The sequence below is a fragment of the Lissotriton helveticus genome, chromosome 6, assembly GCF_964261635.1.
Source record: "Lissotriton helveticus chromosome 6, aLisHel1.1, whole genome shotgun sequence".
Lineage (NCBI taxonomy): Eukaryota > Metazoa > Chordata > Amphibia > Caudata > Salamandridae > Lissotriton > Lissotriton helveticus.
Genome location: NC_136067.1, coordinates 932,454,022 through 932,475,525, shown reverse-complemented (window position 1 = coordinate 932,475,525; position 21,504 = coordinate 932,454,022). Strand labels below are relative to the sequence as shown.

Below are 21,504 nucleotides of genomic sequence, written 5' to 3'. Positions count from 1 at the left end.
TGAACATGCCCCTCACAAATACACATGTTATGTTATGTTATGTTAAAGGGCTAATTTTATATATTTAAACCATTAGCTTTGTGTTGGAACCTGGGATGTCAGGTCACCTAGGGTAGCCTGGCCTAGGGTAAGACATGCATTTCAGAGGCACAAGTGTGAAGGTTGCAAACCACCCAGCAGTAAATCCACGCAATGACACTTAAAAAGGACACTACACCAATTTGTTATGAAAATATGTACTGGTTTATAAAAATAATATACTCTGCTCTTTGGTTTCAAAATTTACAACTTAGGCATTTCAGTTTGTCTTGGAAGCATTAACTATACTTTTAAATTCTAAAACATATTATCAATCAGCATTTGCAGTACATTAAATTTGGTCAGACCTCCTAACCAAAACTGGCAGGTAACACTTATACTCCAATAAATTAGTTATGCATTTACTGTACTCTGCTTTACTCTTCGGCAACTTCTCTTCACAGCATTACTCTAGGAGAGAAGATCAGCACTTCTAGATTGGCTAAATTAAATCATTAATCAACAACAATAGTGCATTTTATCAGACTCCAGCCTTAGTTAGAAAAGGTTACTACTAAGTGCACTATACTTGTCTCCCACAGCAACAATAACCCCCTCTCCGTGATGCACAGTCACTGAGGATTTCCTCAAGATACTCCCCACTTTATGTAACACAGCTGTGGAAACTAACAGTGTCTGGGTTATTCTCTGATAACCTCTAGCGACACTCTCCCCCTTCAGTACACCTCCTTACTTGGGCCAGAATAGGCGGTGGTAGTCTTGTTGTGCCAAGGGACGTGGAAAATCACTGGGCAGGACAAAAGGGAGCCACACGCTATCAAGATTCCTCAGCCTCTGGGGCCCCTCAGCTTTCCTCTGCGTGGCGCCAAAATCCAGAGTCACAGTTACCGCCGAGTCTCCTCAGCCGCTTTTGGCCTGCACAGATCTCCCCTCCCGCTCACACCAGCCTCACTATGGGCCGCTCGAGCAGGGGAGAGAAGTTCCCTTTTTCCTCCGCCGCCGGGGGACTCCTGGCGCTCCTCCTCAGATCCTCCTCGCTCTGGCAAGGGACGCGCTATACTTCTGGGCCTGCGCGAGGCGCTCACACTGCACCGCCTCTCACCTCGCTTCCAGACCCGCCTCCGCTCCCGCCTTCCACCGCGCTGGCTCCGCTGGCGAGACGCTGCTTCTTCCGGGCCTGCTCGGTCCTAGGCCCCTCCTGCACAAAGGAGTGGGATCGCTTGGGGCATGCGCGGTAGCGCTCTGTGAACTTCAAATCTGGGGCATATTCTCCACGACGCGGCCGGTGCCCCGGGGTCCCACAGACGGCGAGATCAGCGCCGCCTCATGAAAACCGGCACCCTTCACCTACAAAGCGCCTCTTCAGCCACCACTCGGCGCCGCTCCCCACGCTGACACAGGGCAGAACAGCCCGATCTCTCCTGGCCACTGCTCCCTCAGCGCCCGCTGCTCCTCTTAGATGGCGCTCAACCACTGAACTAGGACAGCTCACCAGGCGCTGGCTGCACTCCGCACAGGTGAGAGATGACTCTCTGTGGGGTAGTTAAGCGAGGGGACAGTCGCTGAAACCAGGGCAGGATGGTATTGAGGACTAAATAAAAGGGTGGGGGCCACAAGAATTAGCCCTCCTCCGTTTGAGGGAATCACAGCAGAAGTCCTTTCACTGGGCAGAGGACTGCACCCCACAATGCTGTAGTCTCCTTCTCCTGTCCACCTCCCTATTCTTTCAGTCCAGGGATTAGACAGGCGCCCAGGGTCTCCCTTAAACTTCCACAGCGGGGACAAGACAAGGATCCCAAAGGAGGAGTAGAGAAGTGGATTAATTAGGCTGCTTCCTAGTTCAGGAACTCAACCCTTTCACTAGCCTCCCCCCACCTTCCAAGATAGCCTGTCCTCCAGCTGACTCTCACAGGTAGACAAAATGGTCGCCCCGCATTCCGCCTTATATAGGCTGCCCCTCAGTGGTCCAGAATGGACCAGAAGGTTCTGGAACGCCCTATACTGGTCTATGGGCAAGTTCTGGGTTTGGCAGTTAAGGCAGTTGGTAGCCACCATTTTGTGTGGTTCCAACTTTTCCTGTCAGAACAGGCCTCTGGGCCTGAGGTGAAAAAATATGAGGGGGAAAAAGAACACCTATCCCCTTGACCAACACCTAGAAAAAGCTAGTGGACACAAAAATTATTAAGGGTATGAGGGGCAAAAAGGGGACAAAATAAATAATAAATTGGAGGAACTACGCAAAAAAAAAACAGACAGGTCTAACACTTTGCAAACTAAAATGACTCACCATATTAACGTTTTATCCAAGTACACATTTCCAATAGGAAACTCACATAAAACATCGGGATCACATTTCTCTAATTTCAGTATCTGCCTTGTGATTGTGGCAGTGTTCTGTAGATTTTTGTGTGATTCTCTTTTTGAACCTGTTTTGTGTGATAGGCTCTCAGTATCATGGAATAGATAAGATGAGGATTTTATCTGCTGGCAAGATGGCCTGAGCACAAGACAACAATGCAAGGAAACTAACCTACTACAGTATCAATATTCGGTCTTAAGCTAACATCTAGGTGTGAGGGCCACAGGTTAAAGTACACCTTTTGATGTTGCCTAGTAAGTGCATTCATCAGTGCTCTGCTTTTTCAAACAACTTTATTTATGGAAAAAGAAAAATGTTTATTACAAATTATTGTTGGGAGATCTACCACAACATATTTCACGTTGGGTATTAACACCATATAATTTGGAACATTCCTTTTTACAATGTACAATAACCCAATTATAAGACGAATTTAGTATGTTTTACTCGCCCAGCAGTAGTGGTCGGTCCTGTGCTCCGGTTTTAAGATCCTGTGTAGTTGTTTCCCTTTAATGTGTTTGACTCCAATAAAGGTTGTGGCCAACTTCCTAGATTCTTGTTAAGATCCTGGCCACGCTTAATATAAGCAAATGTGCAGTTGAAAAGTGTGTATTTATGTTCCTGCTTACTGCTACTTCCACTTCTATATAGATTTCTATGAGCAAAATAAATATTGTCAGAAACTTGAATTATAAAAAAAATCTCTTGCATTTGGGACTGTCCTCTGAAGACTGATGAAGGCAGTTCACAAACAAGTTCACTACTCATCCATTTACTAAATCACCTATTTCAGTCATATGTTGGTGAACCCTCTTGAAATAAAGTAGGTCACAGTCCGACACGTCCTCCTAAACAAGCCTTGGCATAGCCAATAGGTCTCGCCTTTGGGACCTTATAAGTGTTTAGCCATGCAACAGTTGATGTTGTTGTACCAAGGATATTGTGCCGAATAACTAAACACTTATAAGGTCCCAAAGGCGAGACCTAATGGCTATGCCAATGCTTGTTCCTTCTGTGGTTGTATTGCTTTGTACAGGAACTTCATGCATAATTAACAGAGCTGTCATTGTAATCTTGTGTGAGTAAGCTAATCACACATCTTGTTTTGATCTACACAGTGGCATAAATGAGGACAACTTAGGCAAAACATAAATGGCAATATATTCTTCTCGGAGTTAGAAGGACAGATTTTTGACGCGCAGAACCCCCAATTGTGGAAGTCACTCTAGTTTTCAATGATCTGCATTTTTTTTCTTTGGTCCTGTCAGCGCACATGATACCGAACTCCATGGCAGGAAAACGCCTACCATCTACACAGTGTGGGACATTGTGCATTTCGGGGTGACATCTTGCTAAGTCATAAGGACTAAGCCAATAGTTGATCTCCATACAACTTTATTCAAAAATGCTTCTTTAAGCATATTCACTTGATGACCGGATGAGGTCTAGCATGTGCATCTAAAATACAATTACTCTTCAAAAGCAGATTTTCAGAGATGGGCGGACTGCTAGATAGAAAACGTTGGAGACAAGATGTAGGAACAAGAGTCTGTCTAAGCATTGACTGAACTTCCCTTAGTTACACTTCAAGTTGCATCATTAGCAACATTCAATCCTTCTTAAAGAAAAGAGGGAAAGTCATAGCTTTCAACATTTATTAAACAAAAGATTTCTTTATATGATGCATGCTGCCCCCACCAACCCAATACGTGCGATTGATCAGTGTGTGGTAATGGTCAATCGAAATTAATGATCTAGTAGATCATTTTCACTACTGAAAAGGGACACAGAGTTATCAGCAACGGTACATGATAACATACTTGCCACAGTTTTGAGGATATATCTTAGGATATAGCTTAGTGGCCCTCTCCACTGACCATACAAGAAAGGTAAATAAAATCCTGAAGCAAAAGCTCTTGGATGCTAGATAGTGTAAATAATATTCAAATTACTGAGCTGGGTTTAGTTATACCTTGCAATAGTGAAAAAAGTGGCTAGGCAAGGTATAATAAATTGGGCAAAATTGGTATACAATTTACCAGCAGGTACGGTTGTTATGAAGAAGACAGTACTGGATGCATTCTGATTATACAGGGGTAACTGGCAGGGTTGTTCCCCATCATCACCAACTTTTTTGCAATTGGTATAGAGCTGTTTCACTGCTAGTGAAGTAGTGTCACAAAGACCATGAGGTCCGTACAGAAGTGCAAAACAGCGCATGTGTTCCATAAGCAGATGATGTTCTTTTGACTTTGTCCAACCCAGATTGTCGGTTTTAGAGGACCTTAGCACTACAGAGGCATTCCAACAAGTAGAAGGTATTAACGTCTAGGTTTAACAGAACCTGCATAGTATCACGTCCTAGATCAATAAAAGATAATATAACAATGCCACTAAGATGAGTTGAGCCCCAATTCACACATCTGTGTGTTCATAGCAGATGAAGCTGCATAAGGTCCTTGCTACTATTCCAGCAAAATGTAATGATAGAGGCAAAGTCCAACTGTCCCAAGTATGGCTAACAGCAGTGTTCTAAGGATGATTTGCCAAAGCTGTAATTGAAATAACACAGCAAGCATAAGGAAATACCATACTTAAAGGAAAGGAATACTCTAACCATGCGAACCTATGAAAGATAAATAAAAGCTTGAGAACCAATACTTTTTTAATGTTTTAGCGAATGTAATGTTGGCATAAATATGCAAATTTACATTTGTATCTCGATTTTGAGTTCATCTGTTTGTTACCTCAAGAAAATGCTAAAAAATATTTTGCAACTCATTATAAATCTTTCTACATTTAGGTTTGCAAAAGTTAATTAGCTCTTGCCGAGAAATTAAACCAACACTACTGTGCTTGGAGTACCAAGAAAAAGCTAACATAAAAATGTGTCACTTGGATAACAAACATATATTTAGTAAAATAAGTGGAATAAACGGCATAAAACATTTACAAACATACTTTTATTAGTGTAGACGCAGCCTCAAATGATCCAACCACCACGAGCAGTGGCGCAATTACAATAAGTGGAAGCAGAGAATATCCAATTACTCCAAGGACCTGCCCATAAGCGACCTAAAGAGAAAAAGACAAATACATTAGCCATGAAAGACATACACCTACATTTTTTGAAAATCATCACTATAGCCCAATGTAACCTAAATGTAACTACTACCTCAATATTCTGTATTTTTGTCTAACTTGACAGACACTTTATACATATTCCAGCAGCACTGCCGTAATAGTGTGTGATTGATTTTACTGGCTTAATATTCAAAAGTAAGTCATTCTGGATTTACTCTAACTATCAAAACCTATATCTGGCCAATAGAACTATTTCAACTTGCCCTAAAAATATTTGTTACATCACAGCTTATTACAGTACTATTTTCTGAACGGGCATTATTTCATGTTAAGAGACTAAGACCTGATTATGACTTTGGCACTGCGGAAGCGGGCCGCCACACCACTGCAGCGTTCCCATACTACCAAAGCCGACCACCACCCGTCCGCCCGATTACAAGTTTTCTTGTGGCCAGGCGGCGAGGCGGTCCCAAAGCGGTACCTATAAGAAAGGCACTGCGATGGGACCGTCAAAGGCCGTTCATGCACGGCATGGATTGTGCAGTCAATGCTTTGCAGAAAAGGGGGTGCATGCACACAGGGGGTACAACATGTGCCCCCTGCATGCATCCCCATGCAGAAAGGCAATATGGGGCCCTGCGTTTGTTTCCCCACCGCCAGCATTTTCATGGTGGGCCTACCTGACTTTATAATGTAACTAGCATTCAAAAATTTTGAGACCATCAGGAGTTATAAGTGGCACCCCATAGATTATAGCAGGTAACTCGGAAGACAGCATACAGGATTCGCCCAGAAGCAGAGAAGGTGCAACTCAATGAAAGTCACATACATCACAGTAGGGAAAGCATAGGTAAGGTGGATTAAGCTCCTGTATAACAGGCGTATGGCAAGTCAAGGCTGGAAGAACGATTGTTCTGCCATACTCAATCCACCTTAGGACTAGAAGGCTATCTCCTTTCCCCCATGCTCTTTGCGTTGGCAACAGACCCTTTGCGGGGTTTCGAAGATAAGGAAGGGTGAATTCCGCAGACACATGGGACACATCATCTCGCTGTAAGTGAAAAGTATGCTTCTATTTTTGAGGAGTGCAGGAGAACGGTCGACGCCCACAATTGGGTATCTTTAGGAGTTAGGTAGGTTGTCTGGTTTGCACGTTAGTTTGTCAAAGAAATGCATGCTTCCCCTCAACCAAACCATGCAGTTGGGTCTGGGAATCCGGGTGCATCATTTGGGAGCAGCACACATTAGATACCTCGCGGTGATGACATATTGCATACTTGATGACTTCGTGGCTGGTAATTTGGAATTAGAAATGAGAAATCTGAGGGGCAGTGCAGAGTTCTGGAAGTCTCAGAAGCGGTCAGTGATGGGCAAAATGGCACTGGTCACAATGGTGGTGCTTCCAAAGTTATTTCACTAGTTTGGCAATTTACCCATGTGGGTGCCAATGAGCTGGTTCTGGATTCGAGCGTTTTCTTTAGGGACCTTATATGACTGGAACTGGCACAAAGCAGCTGTAAGGAATTCGTAACTGCCCCTAGCAGAGGGCGATTCGGGACTTTTGAACTATATTACTTAGCAGCGCAGATCAAGGAGAGGGGGGAGAGAAGGAGAGGGGGGAGAGAGAAAGAGAGTGGGGGAGAGAGAGAGCGGAAGGGGGAAGACAGAGTTGGGGAGAGAGAGAGAGAGGTGGGGGGAGAGAGGGAGAGAGAGAGTGGGAACAGTGGCAACTAGGACACAGTTACTAGCACAGCTTCAAGACCTGAGAGAGCAGATTTTTGCGTCAAACACAATTATGGCAGCCGCCCAATGATGCCTCTGTGCTGATTCAATGCACAGCAATTGGATTCCTTATGGTGCATGACACATCTAGACCGGCAACTGCTCCTCTTTACCAGATCAATAGAGGACTTGGGAAGAGTCGGAGATAGGGAAGGGTTGCATTCCCCTGAGGTGTGCTTGCTGGTTTTGCACCCAGATATGTATAGCTATGAATTGGAGGGCTGGCTCTCCTCCACTACTGACATGGGGATGTAAGCAGGAGAGCTAATTCCAAAAACCTTGGACTGCATGCAGACGAGGGTAGGAATCTTTTCAAAAGGCTCACGGCCCGCTGGGGGGTTGAAATCCATCGGTATTTCAAAAACAATGGAGTACTGCAACAAGGTGGGTCAAATGAGGAGTGAGAGTAACTAATTGATTGGCTGCTTCCAATTTTTGTAACCCCCTTGTTTCAATCGAAGGAATCACTTTTAATCCTATTCCTTTAGGTTGTCTGTTGAAATTGACCTGCCCTTACTAGGGTGATCCAGGAATTATGCTATGAGTTGCAGAAAATATGCATAGACTGAAACCTTGTTGTTAAATCATGTGACATCTAATGGGGATATCGCGGTGCACAAACTGGTGTGACAACTCTGCAAATTACATGCCTACGTATGTTGTGTTGATGTTTTTACTGCTCCACAATCCCCAGAACAAAAAAATGTTGGCACCTTGAGACAATGCCTGTCTCCGACCTTAGTTTTAGAGAAATTTGGGCCTTGAACAGTCATTTCTCCGAAAATAGGTTGTGCAAAATAAGTTTTGGAACAAAAGAGCCAGATTAATTCATTGTAATCCTACGTCAGCGAATTTCATGCAAGAAAGAGGTCTAATACTTATATGCCAGCTCCTCAACATGATCGTACACACTGTTCAGGCCTTGCATTTCAGCATTTTCGGTACATATAACAATGTACATTAGTGGCTGTCCCATTATGTGTGCAAAGTTTTAAAAAAACTACTTCTAAACAGCATGCTAAATGCACAATTAATTATTTTCCCGATCGAAGCTTGGTATTTGACAAATGCCAGGTTTCAGATATAAATCTGAACTTGTGCTATATAAGGAAACCGAATCGTTTAAAACAAGACTTGGAATAGTCCTCTGCCTTTGATGAATGCAGCCATCAAGAGCAGAGTCAGCATTGAGAGCATACGATTTGAGGTAAACTTATGGTGGTTTAAAGTTCTACATAAAGAAGCAACCCAATATCCAAGTTACATTTTGTGTACTTCAAAATACTACTAGGTATCTCCTGCTCTCTCTCTTGATCTTGCAATGCCTCTTTTGATTACATATTCTGGGAGCCACAGTATGTTTTCAAAAAGGAGTTGTAAAACTTTGAATGTAATGGAAATGTAATCACTGCTTTTTAAGAACATTAACCAAAACACAGCGCAAAATAGCACTACTAGAGAAACTTTGGATAGTAAACCTCTCAAATTGTTTGAAATTTGGTGTACACCGCTGATTTACTAATCTATATCTTGCATATGTTTCTTCCTTCAATATCTCACATCTGCTCTTTCTTCTCTTAATCATCCTTCTATATTATTTGGCAACATCCATCAAGACTGAATATGGAATTGCTTTTCAGTACACAAATATGACTTTGAATTAAAGAAGAGTTCTTCAGCATGGAGACAAACATGGCAAACAAGCAAGAGCCAGGAAACTCTTCAAAGTCATGTACAATGCTACAAAATCAGAGTTAACCCTTGGTTGGTATCTGGAGCACCATAGATAACTGTGAGAAATTATTCCACCTCTGCAAAGATAAAATAATAAAAAAAGATCAAGTCTTGTTTTGCCATCTCAAATTCGGTAACCACCTCAAGAGGTTAAAATTTTCAAATTCGCTAAGAAATGCTCATCCTACAAGAAGACCTACTAATCTGATCAATACAATCTCTGAACTTGAACTGTCCTCTCAATTCTCATATCCTAACTCTGGACAAAAGTAAAATACCTAACTGCATAATTTTCCCCTAACTAAAACAATTTACACAACGGTTTCGATTACTAATCACAGACTTCTTAAAATGTGGTCAAATCAATCCTCTACGCAAAAAGCCTGGTTCAAATCCTGAGGACTCAACAATTGCACTTAATATCAAACTTCCCTTTCCTTGTGCAAAAAACCTTTAAGTGTGTCACTAAATAATTAAAAATCCACATTGATGAAATCAGCTCCACTTGCAATAAACTCTACATAGAAATACCAAAAGGCTGGCTTTCTCAGAGGAAAAACAGAATCCTCCTGCCCCACCTTTTTGTAACCACTGTTTTTGGTAAAAAGTTGTGTTGGCGCGAAAAACGCAGTGCACGCACATAATATACACACGCATACACAGTGTACACGCACACACACCCCTACGCACACACACACCAACTGAATGCACACATATTACATTGTACGCAGATAATACACAGTGTTTTGCCCCACACACAAAAAATCACAAATACATATTGCAACCAGCAGCAGCAACAGGATGCTACAGTTTATACGCGGGGACTTGCTTTAAAGCTCTGCACGCGGTGCCGCGTCTCAATTTTGTATAGCGTGAAGTTAACCTAAAGATATTACAGAGCTTCATATCCAAATCGGGAGTACAGTGCTTTATATAAAAAACTGTTGTATTACAAAAGGGCATTGTTTTGCACGTGGAAAACATTGCGCCGAAGGAGTGGGGAGCTAACTTCAAAGGGCTAAACCTACCATATGTCAATTTTATATAGTGTAAACTTAATCTAAAGATAGGCTTTTGTATCTGCGACAAAAGTGAATTAATGCATACAACATAGTGCCTCCTGTTGGTTCCCACTAGTGTGTAGGCAGAGTGGTGTTTGTCTGTATGTTCACATGCATACCTTCATGCAGGCGGTTGGATGCGCGGGCCCGACTACTGTGGAATTTCAACAATTGGGAATACATCTCTGCAGCTCTCGAAGCAGTGCCTTAGATCCCGGAGAAAATGAGAGCCCTCTTCAAGGAGCTAGACTGACATAAAAAGTAGTGTTCACTTCGAAATCAGATTTTCATTACAGTCAATTTAAATTATAACACCACGCTCAAATGAGGAGGGATTCATGAAAAGAAATCGTGAGAAAGCATGGCAGATCCTCTGTGCACAAGATATGCAGACATGGAGTACTTTGTTTGCAAACTTCAAAGGATAAATAGCCTGTTGCCATTATTAAACTACTTTAGAGGCAGGTGAAATGTGGTTTGGACGAATGACTCCAGGTTTTCCTTGTAGCACTCCCAAGCCTGATGGAAAAATGTAAACTTTTAAAGTTAACATTTTAACATACCCCGTCTATGCGTGCACGCGCATGTAACCATGCCAATCATGGCACCTTGGCTTTATAGGATTTATCTTTCTACCATGTATGTTATGAGTAAATTTGAAAAAAGGCGTGGGAATGCTAACAATTGACATGTATTCTTGAGGAGAATTGCCCATTTTGATTACTAGGAAGTCTACTGATGCGGGAAGGGATGCTTAGGCTCCGGTGCCCACTGTGTCAATGGACTTATGCTGCCACTCACTGGTTTGGCCCAACAAAGTAAACAAGTTCAATAGGTAGGGAAGAAAATAAAAGTGACGCGGCCGCGGGAAGAAAATAAAAGTGGCGCGGCCGCAGGAAGAAAGTGAAAGTGAGCGGCCGCGGGAAGAAAATGAAAGTGAGCGGCCGTGGGAAGAAAATGAAAGTGAACGGCTGCGAAAGTGATCGCGCGCTGTAAGGGTGCCGCGAGCTATGCGATGTGCGCGCACCATGATGAGAGAGGAAAGCCAGATGGCGCCTCTGCTCGTCATTGTGCGCGTAACCGCATGCTCTATGCCACCCAAAAAGCTGTGGTCGGCTTTTTAAAGACCACTCACTAAATGTCTCACCAGAGCAGCACATGCGCTGGCTCAGGCAAGACCTAAAAACACTATGCTAGACAGCATGCACAGATCTTTACACTATTGTGCGAAGTTTGTGCCTGGCACTAGGGGGCCTTAAAGACTATCAGTGCAGTGTAAGACAGCGTCAGTAGGCCATATTTAGTAAATACAGCACTGCTTTGTCTTTTATCACATGCGCCGAAAAGAGCAATTTCTTTGCTTCTACGCTGCGTAATATTTTTGTGTACTGTGTTGTGTAATATTTTTGTGAATCTGCCCTAAAGTGTATAAGACATGCTTGTTTCAAAAGGTCTCTGGCAGGATAATTGTGAGCCCATGTTCACAATTAGTCAATGCCAAACCTCCGGTAGTGGTACATGATGAATACATTTCTTATTCTCCATCTAGTCTAACTGGGGCACCAGCTGGGTAAATTATTTCATCTAACAGATATAGTCCAAAGTATGTCAAAAGAAGGGGTGTGTGAAATTTGCATGATTTGCTTTTGTGTAATTTCATTACATTTCAGAAAGTAAAGCAAAATTACACAAAATGCTAAACAAGCATTTGGCGCTATAATTTTTGGCAAAATGCAAAGCTTGTATTTTGGGCGTTCACATTGTCCGTGCGCTTGTGCTAAATTGTCCTAGGAAACTGTGTATAATTACAAAACATGCCGTAATTGGGTTAATGTTGTTTAATAAGTATAAAGCGAAATTACACAACATTACACTGGCAGAACACAAATTTCGCCCAGGGCCTAGTAAACAAATTTCAGAACAGCATGGAGTAAAACAAGGGCGTACTTTTGGGAGAAGCGTATTGTAGAGAGTTCTTGCACTATGCAACACGATTTGATAATTAAGGTAAACATAAGTAGATTGGTATTCCTTTCAAGAGAATCATAAAACTATTTTAACAAGCACTCACCTGGGCTTCCTCGCATGGAATGACCAAAACAAACACAGAAGGAAAAAAAACGAAGCTCCGCCCACCGCCGCGATGATGACATCGCAGAGGCGGAGAGGGAAAAAATCGCGGGAACGCCCCCGAATCTGGTCCGGCCTTGACGGACAGATCCGGCTCCCAATGGCTAGCCTCCATTTATGGAGCTAGCCAATGGGAGGTGGGGGACGTTCCAATAGCCAATATGGTAAACAAAAGATTTCACCTGCGCGAACTGCTTGCGCAGATCGCCAGGTCGAAACCTAAAAAGAATATATAAACAAATGCAGTGCCTGGGAGGCAATTCAGTTAAAATGGTAGCGTCAAAGGGAACGAATAGTAATGTGACAATAGCAGAGTTAATACCTGCTTTTTAACAACCAGTCCCAGGACACCAAGTAGCCAGGACCATAAAATGATTGCTGATAATCTGTGAAAGAATTAGGCAGGCAGAGCTTGAAGGCTGGGAGTCTCGCTCGAAAAGACAAAGCAATAGGTTAAGAAAATAGAAAGAGAAAAGGACTGCATATCCGGCTGCAAATGGCATCAGAAACATGAGCAGGATGCTTTGACTGAGGCTGATCTACCGGACAACAGCCCCAGTCCAGACATCCCCTGGGTCTACAAGTTATAGTTTGCATGGCTGTTGTCTGAATTATGGATAATGCGCCTAACCAGAAGTAGCAAAATACTCCGAAATTGCACTCTACTCAGCTCCTTAGTGAATTACGGTGATGAAATGGTTATAATTATGCCCTCTAGGCTAAAAAGTAAAACAAATCCCATTTAAGCTTACAGAGTCACACATGGAATTAGAGCAAACATCCTCAAGTACAAACGTCCTCAAGTACAAAATCAAAAATCATAGCTTTCATCCTTGTTTATTGGCAACCTAAGTTTAGATATTTGTAACAGTTCATATGCATAGTCAGCACAGACTATTTACACAACAGCACAAATAGGAAAAACAAACAAGCATTGGCATAGCCAATAGGGCTCGCCTTTGGGACATTATAAGTGTTAAGCTATGCAACAGTTAATGTTGCAATAAGGATATTGTACTGCATAATTAAATACTTATAAGGTCCCAAAGGCCATAGCATCAAACAATGTAGCATCTCGCTTGTTCTGCTATTTGCTGGGTACGCCTTTTCTTGCCTTGGCTGACACAGCCAGACACACATTCTTTTCGGAGTGCATGGCTCCGGGCCAGAGACCTGGCCTCTTGAAACAGCTACTTCAGTGTTTGTGTGTAAGCAAACCTCTCGCACCCGCAGGGAGTGCTTCATCAAGGAAAGCACACGCTGTTAATAGTGCTGGAAGCGTTTAGGCCCAGTTCTGACACTCGGTGCAGAAAGTACATTAAGGTTTCCTTAACAGACACACAGCACACCTGGGCGAGTCAGGTGCTCTCACCATGTAATGTCGAGGAGGAACTAACAGTGGAAAAACATCCACTTACTCAGCAGTAGACAAAAACCTCCCCTTTGGGCTGCACGCCCTACTTCCAGACTAGTGTTAAGTATTTTCACTCAAGGGGTCCAAGATGTCAAACTTTGCCTTCTAGTTGGTGAAGTTTTTTAAGATCACATAACGGTGCCGACTTTGTTAGTTCCACATAGCTTTAAAGTCGAAAGCCTTGAGGTTTCAAGTTTTCCGTCATATTTATGAAGAAAACAAGTTACTTACCTGTAACTTTGGCTCCCCAGTATTGGTAACTTTCATAGATTCCCATAGCTTGTATCATTCCCGTGGTCGCAATGGGAGCCTCGGTAAATAGAAAATACCATAGTAGTAGGTACAAAAGAGAAAGAAAGGCCTAGGCCTCATCTCATTTTGTAGCATATCCACCTCTTTTTGTAAAAGAGACCAAAAACTTGCAACAACCAATCAGATTAGCCTCAACCCATAGAACCTTCCTGAGAGAGCCTCAGAGCCTCAAATTTTCGTCGCCGTTGTGTAACAGTAACCACATCTGCTGACGGCTGAGCTTTCCCAGGGGAGGAGGGTGGGCGCATGGGAATCTATGAAAGTTACCAATACTGGGGAACCAAAGTTACAGGTAAGTAATTTGTTTTCTTGCCCCAGTATTGGAACTTTCATAGATTCCCGTAGCTTGTATCAGAATAGCTAGCAGTAAGCAATAAAAGCACATTTTGTGACATAAACATCGAAATACCTTAGTTTCCATACTGTTATAAGAAGCAAAAAGCCATTGAAACAGTAGTCAGTAACATTATCAGATGCAAAATGTGCAATAATAGGAAGGAGGGATAGAAGGGAAAGCTCACCGCTCATTGGAAGAGATTCCTCAGGAGCGCTTGTCCAACTGCCGCCTCACTCCTTGTGGAAGAGTCCAAGCAGTAATGCTTTGTGAATGTGTGGGCACTGCTCCATGTAGCTGCCCTACAAATGTCTTTGATAGGAACTCCAGCGAAGAGAGCAGCAGAGGATGAAACTGATCTCGTCGAATGAGCTCGTACATGTCTTTCTAGCGGCTTACCCGCCGCTTGGTGGCAATAATGAATTGCACTGGAAACCCAACGTGAGATGCCTTGTTTTGAAAGAGGAAAACCTTTCCGCTGAGCACTATAAGCAACAAAGAGTTGTGAAGATTTCCTGAAATCCTTTGTGCGTTCAAGATAAAATTGCAGACATCTTTGGACATCCAAGGCATGCAGAGACCTTTCTGCTGGAGACATAGGTTGAGGAAAAAAAGATTTCAAAACCACAGGCTCGTTCAAATGGAAATCCGAAGGGACCTTTGGAATGAATTTCGGATTTGTTCTTAGGATTAGAGTGTCTTTTTTGAACTGTAAAAAGGGTTCCATAATGGTAAGAGCTTGCAGTTCCCCAACCCTTCTAACCGACATCAAGGCTAAAAGGAGAGCCACCTTCCATGATAGAAACTTTAGATCCGCTCTGTGAATAGGTTCAAACGGAGGTCTCATGAGATGAGCCAGAACCAATTTGAGTTGCCACATTGGAGGTGGAGGCCGAACTGGAGGGAAAACCCTGAAAAGACCTTTCAGGAATTGTTTTACAATCCTAGCGGACCAGAGAGAAGGACCTGAGGCTGTCCGCCTGAATCTAGAGATAGCCGCTAGGTGTACCTTGATGGAGGAATGTACCAGGCCTGACTTAGCTGGAGAAAGAATGTAAGGCAATATCTGGTGAGGAGCAGAAGAGAACGGATGGAGGTTCTTTCGGTGGCACCATAAGCAGAAACGTTTTCATTTTGCGCGATTGGTCTTATTTGTACTTGGTGCGCGGGCTTGAGATAATATTTCTTTACACTCCTGAGGGATATTTAAATTCTGGAATTCCAAGTGCTCAGGAGCCACGCTGTCAATTGGAGAGAGCTCGGGTCTGGATGCAACACTTGGCCCTGGGACATTGCCAATAGATATGGAATGGGCCGTAGGTGAATTGGCTGATCTTGAGAGAGCAGGAGAAGCTCTGTGAACCAGAATTGGCAGGGCCACGCTGGTGCTATCAAAATCATTCTGCAGGGTTCAGTCTTGAGTTTCCTGAGTAGCCTCGGATTCAGGGGAATTGGAGGAAAGGCGTAAACTAATGCACCTGACCAGGCTATCGAAAGAGCATTCCCCAACGAGCCGCGATGGTGATCCCTGCTTGCATAGAACCGGCATTTCCTGTTGTCTGGGGTTGCGAATAGGTCTATGGACGGAGTGCCCCAACATGTGAAGACCCCGTCAAGAGTGTCCTGGTCCAGTTCCCGCTCGTGACAGACTGATTTCAGACGACTCAAAGTATCCGCTGTCGTGTTGAGGGTAATTGGGAAATGTTCTGCTGAGAGAAAATCTTGGTGGAGAATTGCCCATTCCCATATCTCTTGGGCCTCCTTTGAAAGAACTCGAGATCTTGTTCCGCCTTGTTTGTTCACATAATGCATGGCCGTCATGTTGTCCGTACGAACCAATACCATGTAATTCCGAATTCTTGGAAGGAAAGCCTGCAAAGCTTAACAAATTGCCTTGAGCTCCTGACGATTGACGTGGAGAGTACGCTGCTCGAGCGTCAAATAACCGCTCACTTGTAGGTCTTGCAAAACAGCTCCCCAACCTTCCAGTGAGGCATCCGTGGTCAGAACCAAGGGAGATGGAGCAATCTTGAAAGTGAGACCCTTTGAGATATTGTCTTTGATCGTCCACCAAATGGCTGCTTTCTTCATGAGAGGTGTGACCACTATTTTGTCTCCTGTCTAATTGCTCTTGTTACGGGCGCATGCGCAGTCTGCAATGCGGAATTAAGGGTATGCAGGATGAAATCGATCCTAGGAACAACTTGTATAGACGGACCGATAGAGATCATCTTCTTTGCAATTGACGAGCAGAGAGTGAATGAGCCTTTTCTGTCTTTCTTCCGATGGGAAAGCCTTGCAGCATCTTGTATCCAGAATGGGCCCCAGGAATTTGGCCGAAATGGATGGGAGAAGGATCCATTTGTCCTTGTTGAGTTGAAGACCCAGATGATTGAAAAGTCGAATGCAACTTTTTATTTTTTTATTTTATTTTTTTTAAAACAATTTTATTGTTGACAAAAACACAATATATGATGGGCATTTTCAAGGTTTACATTATGCATAGCAGTTGTGCACGTAAAATAAGGTGAAACAGAGTGGATACATCATGTCATTACAGGTAAATAACAGCAATGCAGTCTGGACAATTATACAATAACGCCATTCCTTCCCATGATTATCTAGCCTACCCTCCTTGTCATTCCGAAGGAATGCAACTTTTGACTGCTCTTGTAGTTGCTTGAGAAGATGGAGCCTTTATCTACCAATCGTCTAGGTATGGAAAAACCTGTAGAGACTGCTTTCTGAGAAACGCTGCCACCGGGGCAAACACCTTCGTGAATATCCGCGGAGCGATCTGAGCCCGAAAGGCAGGACTTTGAATTGAAAATGGCTCTTGGCTACTGTGAAGAGTAAAAATCGTCTGTGAGCTGGGTGGATCGGGACGTGAAAGTATGCGTCTTCAAGATCCAGATTTGCCATGTAATCTCCTGGATTTAGAAGGCGCAAAATATCATGAAGAGATACCATCCAGAACGATACTTTTATGAGATAGGTGTTGAGCTCCCTCAGGTCTAAAATTGGGCGCCATTTCTCCTCTGTCTTGCGAACCAGGTAAAACCTGGAATAGAACCCTTCTCCTTTTTGAGATAGAGGTACGGGCTTTATCGCTCCCTTGATGAGTAGTTGATGAGCTTCGAGACCTAGAAGATGTAGATGTTTTGATTCGGTGGCGCGAGGGGGTCTGGAAGGTGGGAGGTATTGAAACTCCAATGTATGGCCAAACCGAATGATATTGAGGACCCACCGATCTGATGTTATGATCTTCCAGCTGCGTAGACAGTTTGAAATCCTGCCCCCCACTGATGTTATCGGGGGTGGAGGAACAGTAGACAGAGGCGAGAGGCCACTATTGGTGTTTAGAAGAATCTCTTCTCTGACGCCCCTGTCGACCTCTTGTCGGTTGGCGAGAGAAAGACGCCGATTGGCCTTGGCGCTGAGAGTATTGAGGTTTGTAAGACTATGAGGATTGTGAATAGGAGGAGTAGCGTTGTTGGTATCCTCCTCTGTAGGTAGAAAAACCTTTACCTTTTGCTCCTCGGAAAGGCACCCTGCGATATTGTAACGTGTCCAAGGACCTTGCCATTTCTGTGTCCTTCTTGATGTCTTGTAAAGCGCCATCTATATGCTTCCAAAAAGCATGTCTCCATCAAACTGTAAATCCAAAATTTTATTCTGTTCCTCAGGGCAAAACCAGGTAGCCCGAAGCCAGCCTGGTCTACTCAGGACAGCTGAACCTGCCAAGGCACGAAAAGCAGTTGTAGCGATGTCCATGGCACAATCAATAATCTCTGAGGAAGATCGCTCCCCCTCCTCAAGGATCTTTTTAGCATCCGCCCTGGAACTGTCCTGGAGCTAATCCACAAAAGGAGACAAATCGCACCACATGTGGCGATCATATCGTCCCAAAATTGCAAGTGCATTGGGGGCTCGAACCAGGAGGCTGGACATAGAGGAGAATCTCTTGCCCACGTTGTCCAGGCATCTGCTCTCTCTATCTGGCGGTGCTGTAAGAGGGTCCGATGGGTTCATTGATTTTCTTTGAGCCGCCTGGGAGATCACAGAGTCTGGCCTTGGTAGGCCAACCAGGCAAGCGGGACTACCATCAGGAGCCTTATATTTCTTCTCCAGTCGCGGTGAACCGGGATAACAGTAACTGGAGACTGCATTACCTACATTCCTTCACTCCATACGTGCTCTATAATGGGAATAGAGCGGATGGATTTTCTATAAGGCTCTTTGAAATCAGAGAAAACAATCCAATTGAAATACTGGAATGGGAAGACCAAATCTTTTTGAAGCTCACTCCATTAGATTATGGAAACCTCCAATGTCTGCTGGAGGAGAATCCACAGGATCCGGTAAAGGCGAAGCGGGATCTGGTATGATATAGTCGTCGGATTTGGGACATCCCTCACATTCCGTTCATCATCTGAGGAATCATCATCATTCGCCTGCCCTGTGAAGACATTCTGACGTTCCGCCAAAGGTTCTGGTTCTGGTGGTTGAACCGTAGAAGTTGACGGAGTAGGCGGTGGTGGTGATGAAGGTGGTTACATGGATTCAAAGGGTTGGGATGGAAATCTCCTCCTATAATCCATCAACATGATCTGCAATTCAGTTATCAGGGAGGAAGGCATAGAAACCATGCCCTGATGTGATTGTTCCTGAGGTCTCCCCGAGGGGGGAGTTGCCGCTGTTGTTCATAATAGTCATCAGAATCTGAATCCTGATATTTCACCTGGAGCTGAGAAGGGCTGTATGCATCTCCATGAGGACTATCATCCTCATCTGAGTATTCCTCGTCTAAAAGTAATGCAGGAGGTAATGGTGTTACCCTCCGCGGTGATGTCATCTAGGGTGTTATTTGACGTCTTTTAATAGAGAGTTTGATTTTTTGTACCGTCGACGGAGTTGTTTACGACGTTGTCGAAGGAATTATCATTGTAGAAAGCGTTGTCGTCGGTGGAAGGATCATCGTCGACGGTGGAGTGATCGTCGACAGAACAGTCGACGAGCTTGACGTCAGCACCATCATCGCCGTCATCGTCGGCATCACCTTCGGCGTCATCGAGGTTGTCAGCATCGTCGACGTCACTGTCGACGAAGTCGTCGTTGAAGCTGTCGACAGCGAAGCTCTCGACGAAGTAACCGTCGACGGAGCCGAAGTCGACGTCTGGTGGCTTTTAGTTGTCGTCGTGGACGTACCTGGAATTATCGTAGTCGACGAACGGGTTTTCTTCTCCGATTTTCCCTCCGGAGGTACAGATGCCGGCTTCTTGAAAAGTTTAGCCTTTTCAGTTGGTGGAGAGGCAATAGTAAGTCCAAGAATCACCTTCTGTGATGGAAGTACCTCAGGAACAAGTCCCTCCCTCTCCTTTACACCTCGGTGAGGAGATTTTTTGGGACTGGGCCTGCTGGACCTATCAGAGGTCTTTTGAGAGGCCTTAGCAGGAGGCTCAGCTGAAGTGGAAGGGGAAGACCTACCCCTCTTCTTAGACCTCCTTGAAGATGTTGCTGAGGAGGAATCTTCACTATCACTTGAAATTACTTCTTTCCTTGACTTCATCTTCTGTAACCAGGTCAAAAGTCATCCTTCCCTGTCTCTCAGGGTCTTAGTAGAAAAGGTCGTGAAAATCTTACAATCAGTGGCCTTGTGATCCGGGTACAAGCAATAAATACAATCCTTATGCTTGTCTTCAACATAAAGTCTTTTTAGAGCAAGTAGCACAGGCCTTAAATAAAGCTTTCTTTTCTTTATCAGACATTCTGAAGAGAATATAGTAGAAATCCAGGGGTTGTTGAGAAATCTGAGCAGAGCTCAGTGGAGACTCCCTAAGCACAACATGCGGAAGAAAATCTGAGGTTCTCTCAGGAGGGTTCAATGGGTTGCGGCTAATCTGATTGGTTGTTGCAAGTTTTTGGTTTCTTTTACAAAAAGATGTGAATATGCCACAAAATGAGATGAGGCCTAGGCCTTTCTTTCTCTTTTGTACCTACTGCTATGGTATTTTCTATTTACCGAGGCTCCCATTCCGACGACGGGGGAATGATACGGGGGAATGATACAAGCTATGGGAATCTATGAAATGTTCTAGCATGGTGCGTGCGGTGTTTGCGGAAAAAACAAGACTTTCTAAAAGTCACTATCAAGAAATGGGGCCAATCAGGAGCCCTGTACCAGGTGAGCGCGCTGAATGATGTCATAATCTGTACACAGGGCTTCTTTGAAGAGGGCTTTTGCGGCTAAATATTGACATCCCTCAAAGATGTTAAAAAATCACAACCATATTTCATCTTCTTTAAAGGCGCTCAGCAGGAGGAAGCCAGTTTTGAGAGTGATTTAACGAAAAGACTTAGGACGGTGCTCGCAGTTCCCGAGTATTGTGGTTTTTAACACTAATTATTTGGTAAATAAATGATGTCCTATTTCCGCTTTGATATAATTCATAGTGACAATGGCCATTAAATATTAACCCTTTATAAATGCGTAACTAGAACCAGCAACGTCCTTGCCCAGTCACACAATTAATTTCACTGAACTTAACACCTTCAGTTAAATATAATTATGCACAATTAGTTAGGGCGGATGTCATCAGCTTTGATCCCGGGTGTTTTAGTCTAATTACTTCAAAGGAAGAAACTAAATCAACACACGTAATAATAATACATGTCCAGGCTGACACGGACAGAGGTGGCCACCCTGAAAATAGTCCACCATAGAAGGTGGGGTGCAGGGGTAGACGGAAAAGCAAAGAAGCAAAAAAAACAACTGAAACTCAGAGGTAAATTCTCCTTCTAACCGCGAGGTTAAGTTTAATTAGCATTGAAATGCGAAAGTACTAAACTGGAAGGGAGGGCCTTAGGAAATTGTCAAATGGGACACAAGTAAACCAGCAAAAGTGCACCAGGGCCAGCGCGACCACCATCTGTTTCCAATTAACATGACCAGTCGCGATAATTGGAAATAGATGGCACTGCTGCTCGCTCCCGCAGACTCTAGGCCATGGTACAGAGAAGGCTGAACATGCACCCGCCTTGGGCCAATTGCATGCGGTCTTTCTTACAAAGATGCATGCAAAGGCCAATAGGTAGAGATCAAAAAAAGCGCACACACACAAGCGTGTGTTCAAAGTTTTAAAGCCCTTACTAAAGCCTCGCAGCGCATGCGCGCTGGCTCAGGTGAGACCTAAAAACGGGGCCAAGATTAAAAAAGATGCAATTATTCACTCCAATTTCAGAGGCTGTTCTCTTC

At 43.9% G+C, this 21,504-nt stretch overlaps 1 protein-coding gene across 1 annotated transcript in view; it reads right to left on the bottom strand.

Annotated features, from left to right (window-relative positions):
• YIPF4 (Yip1 domain family member 4) overlaps window positions 1-21,504 on the bottom strand; it is a 216,640-nt gene that overhangs the window by 38,052 nt on the left and 157,084 nt on the right. Inside the window, exon 5 of the mRNA XM_078648575.1 lies at window positions 5,360-5,473. Within this exon, the coding sequence (XP_078504701.1) occupies window positions 5,360-5,473 (114 nt within the window). The remainder of the gene's footprint in view (window positions 1-5,359; window positions 5,474-21,504) is intronic.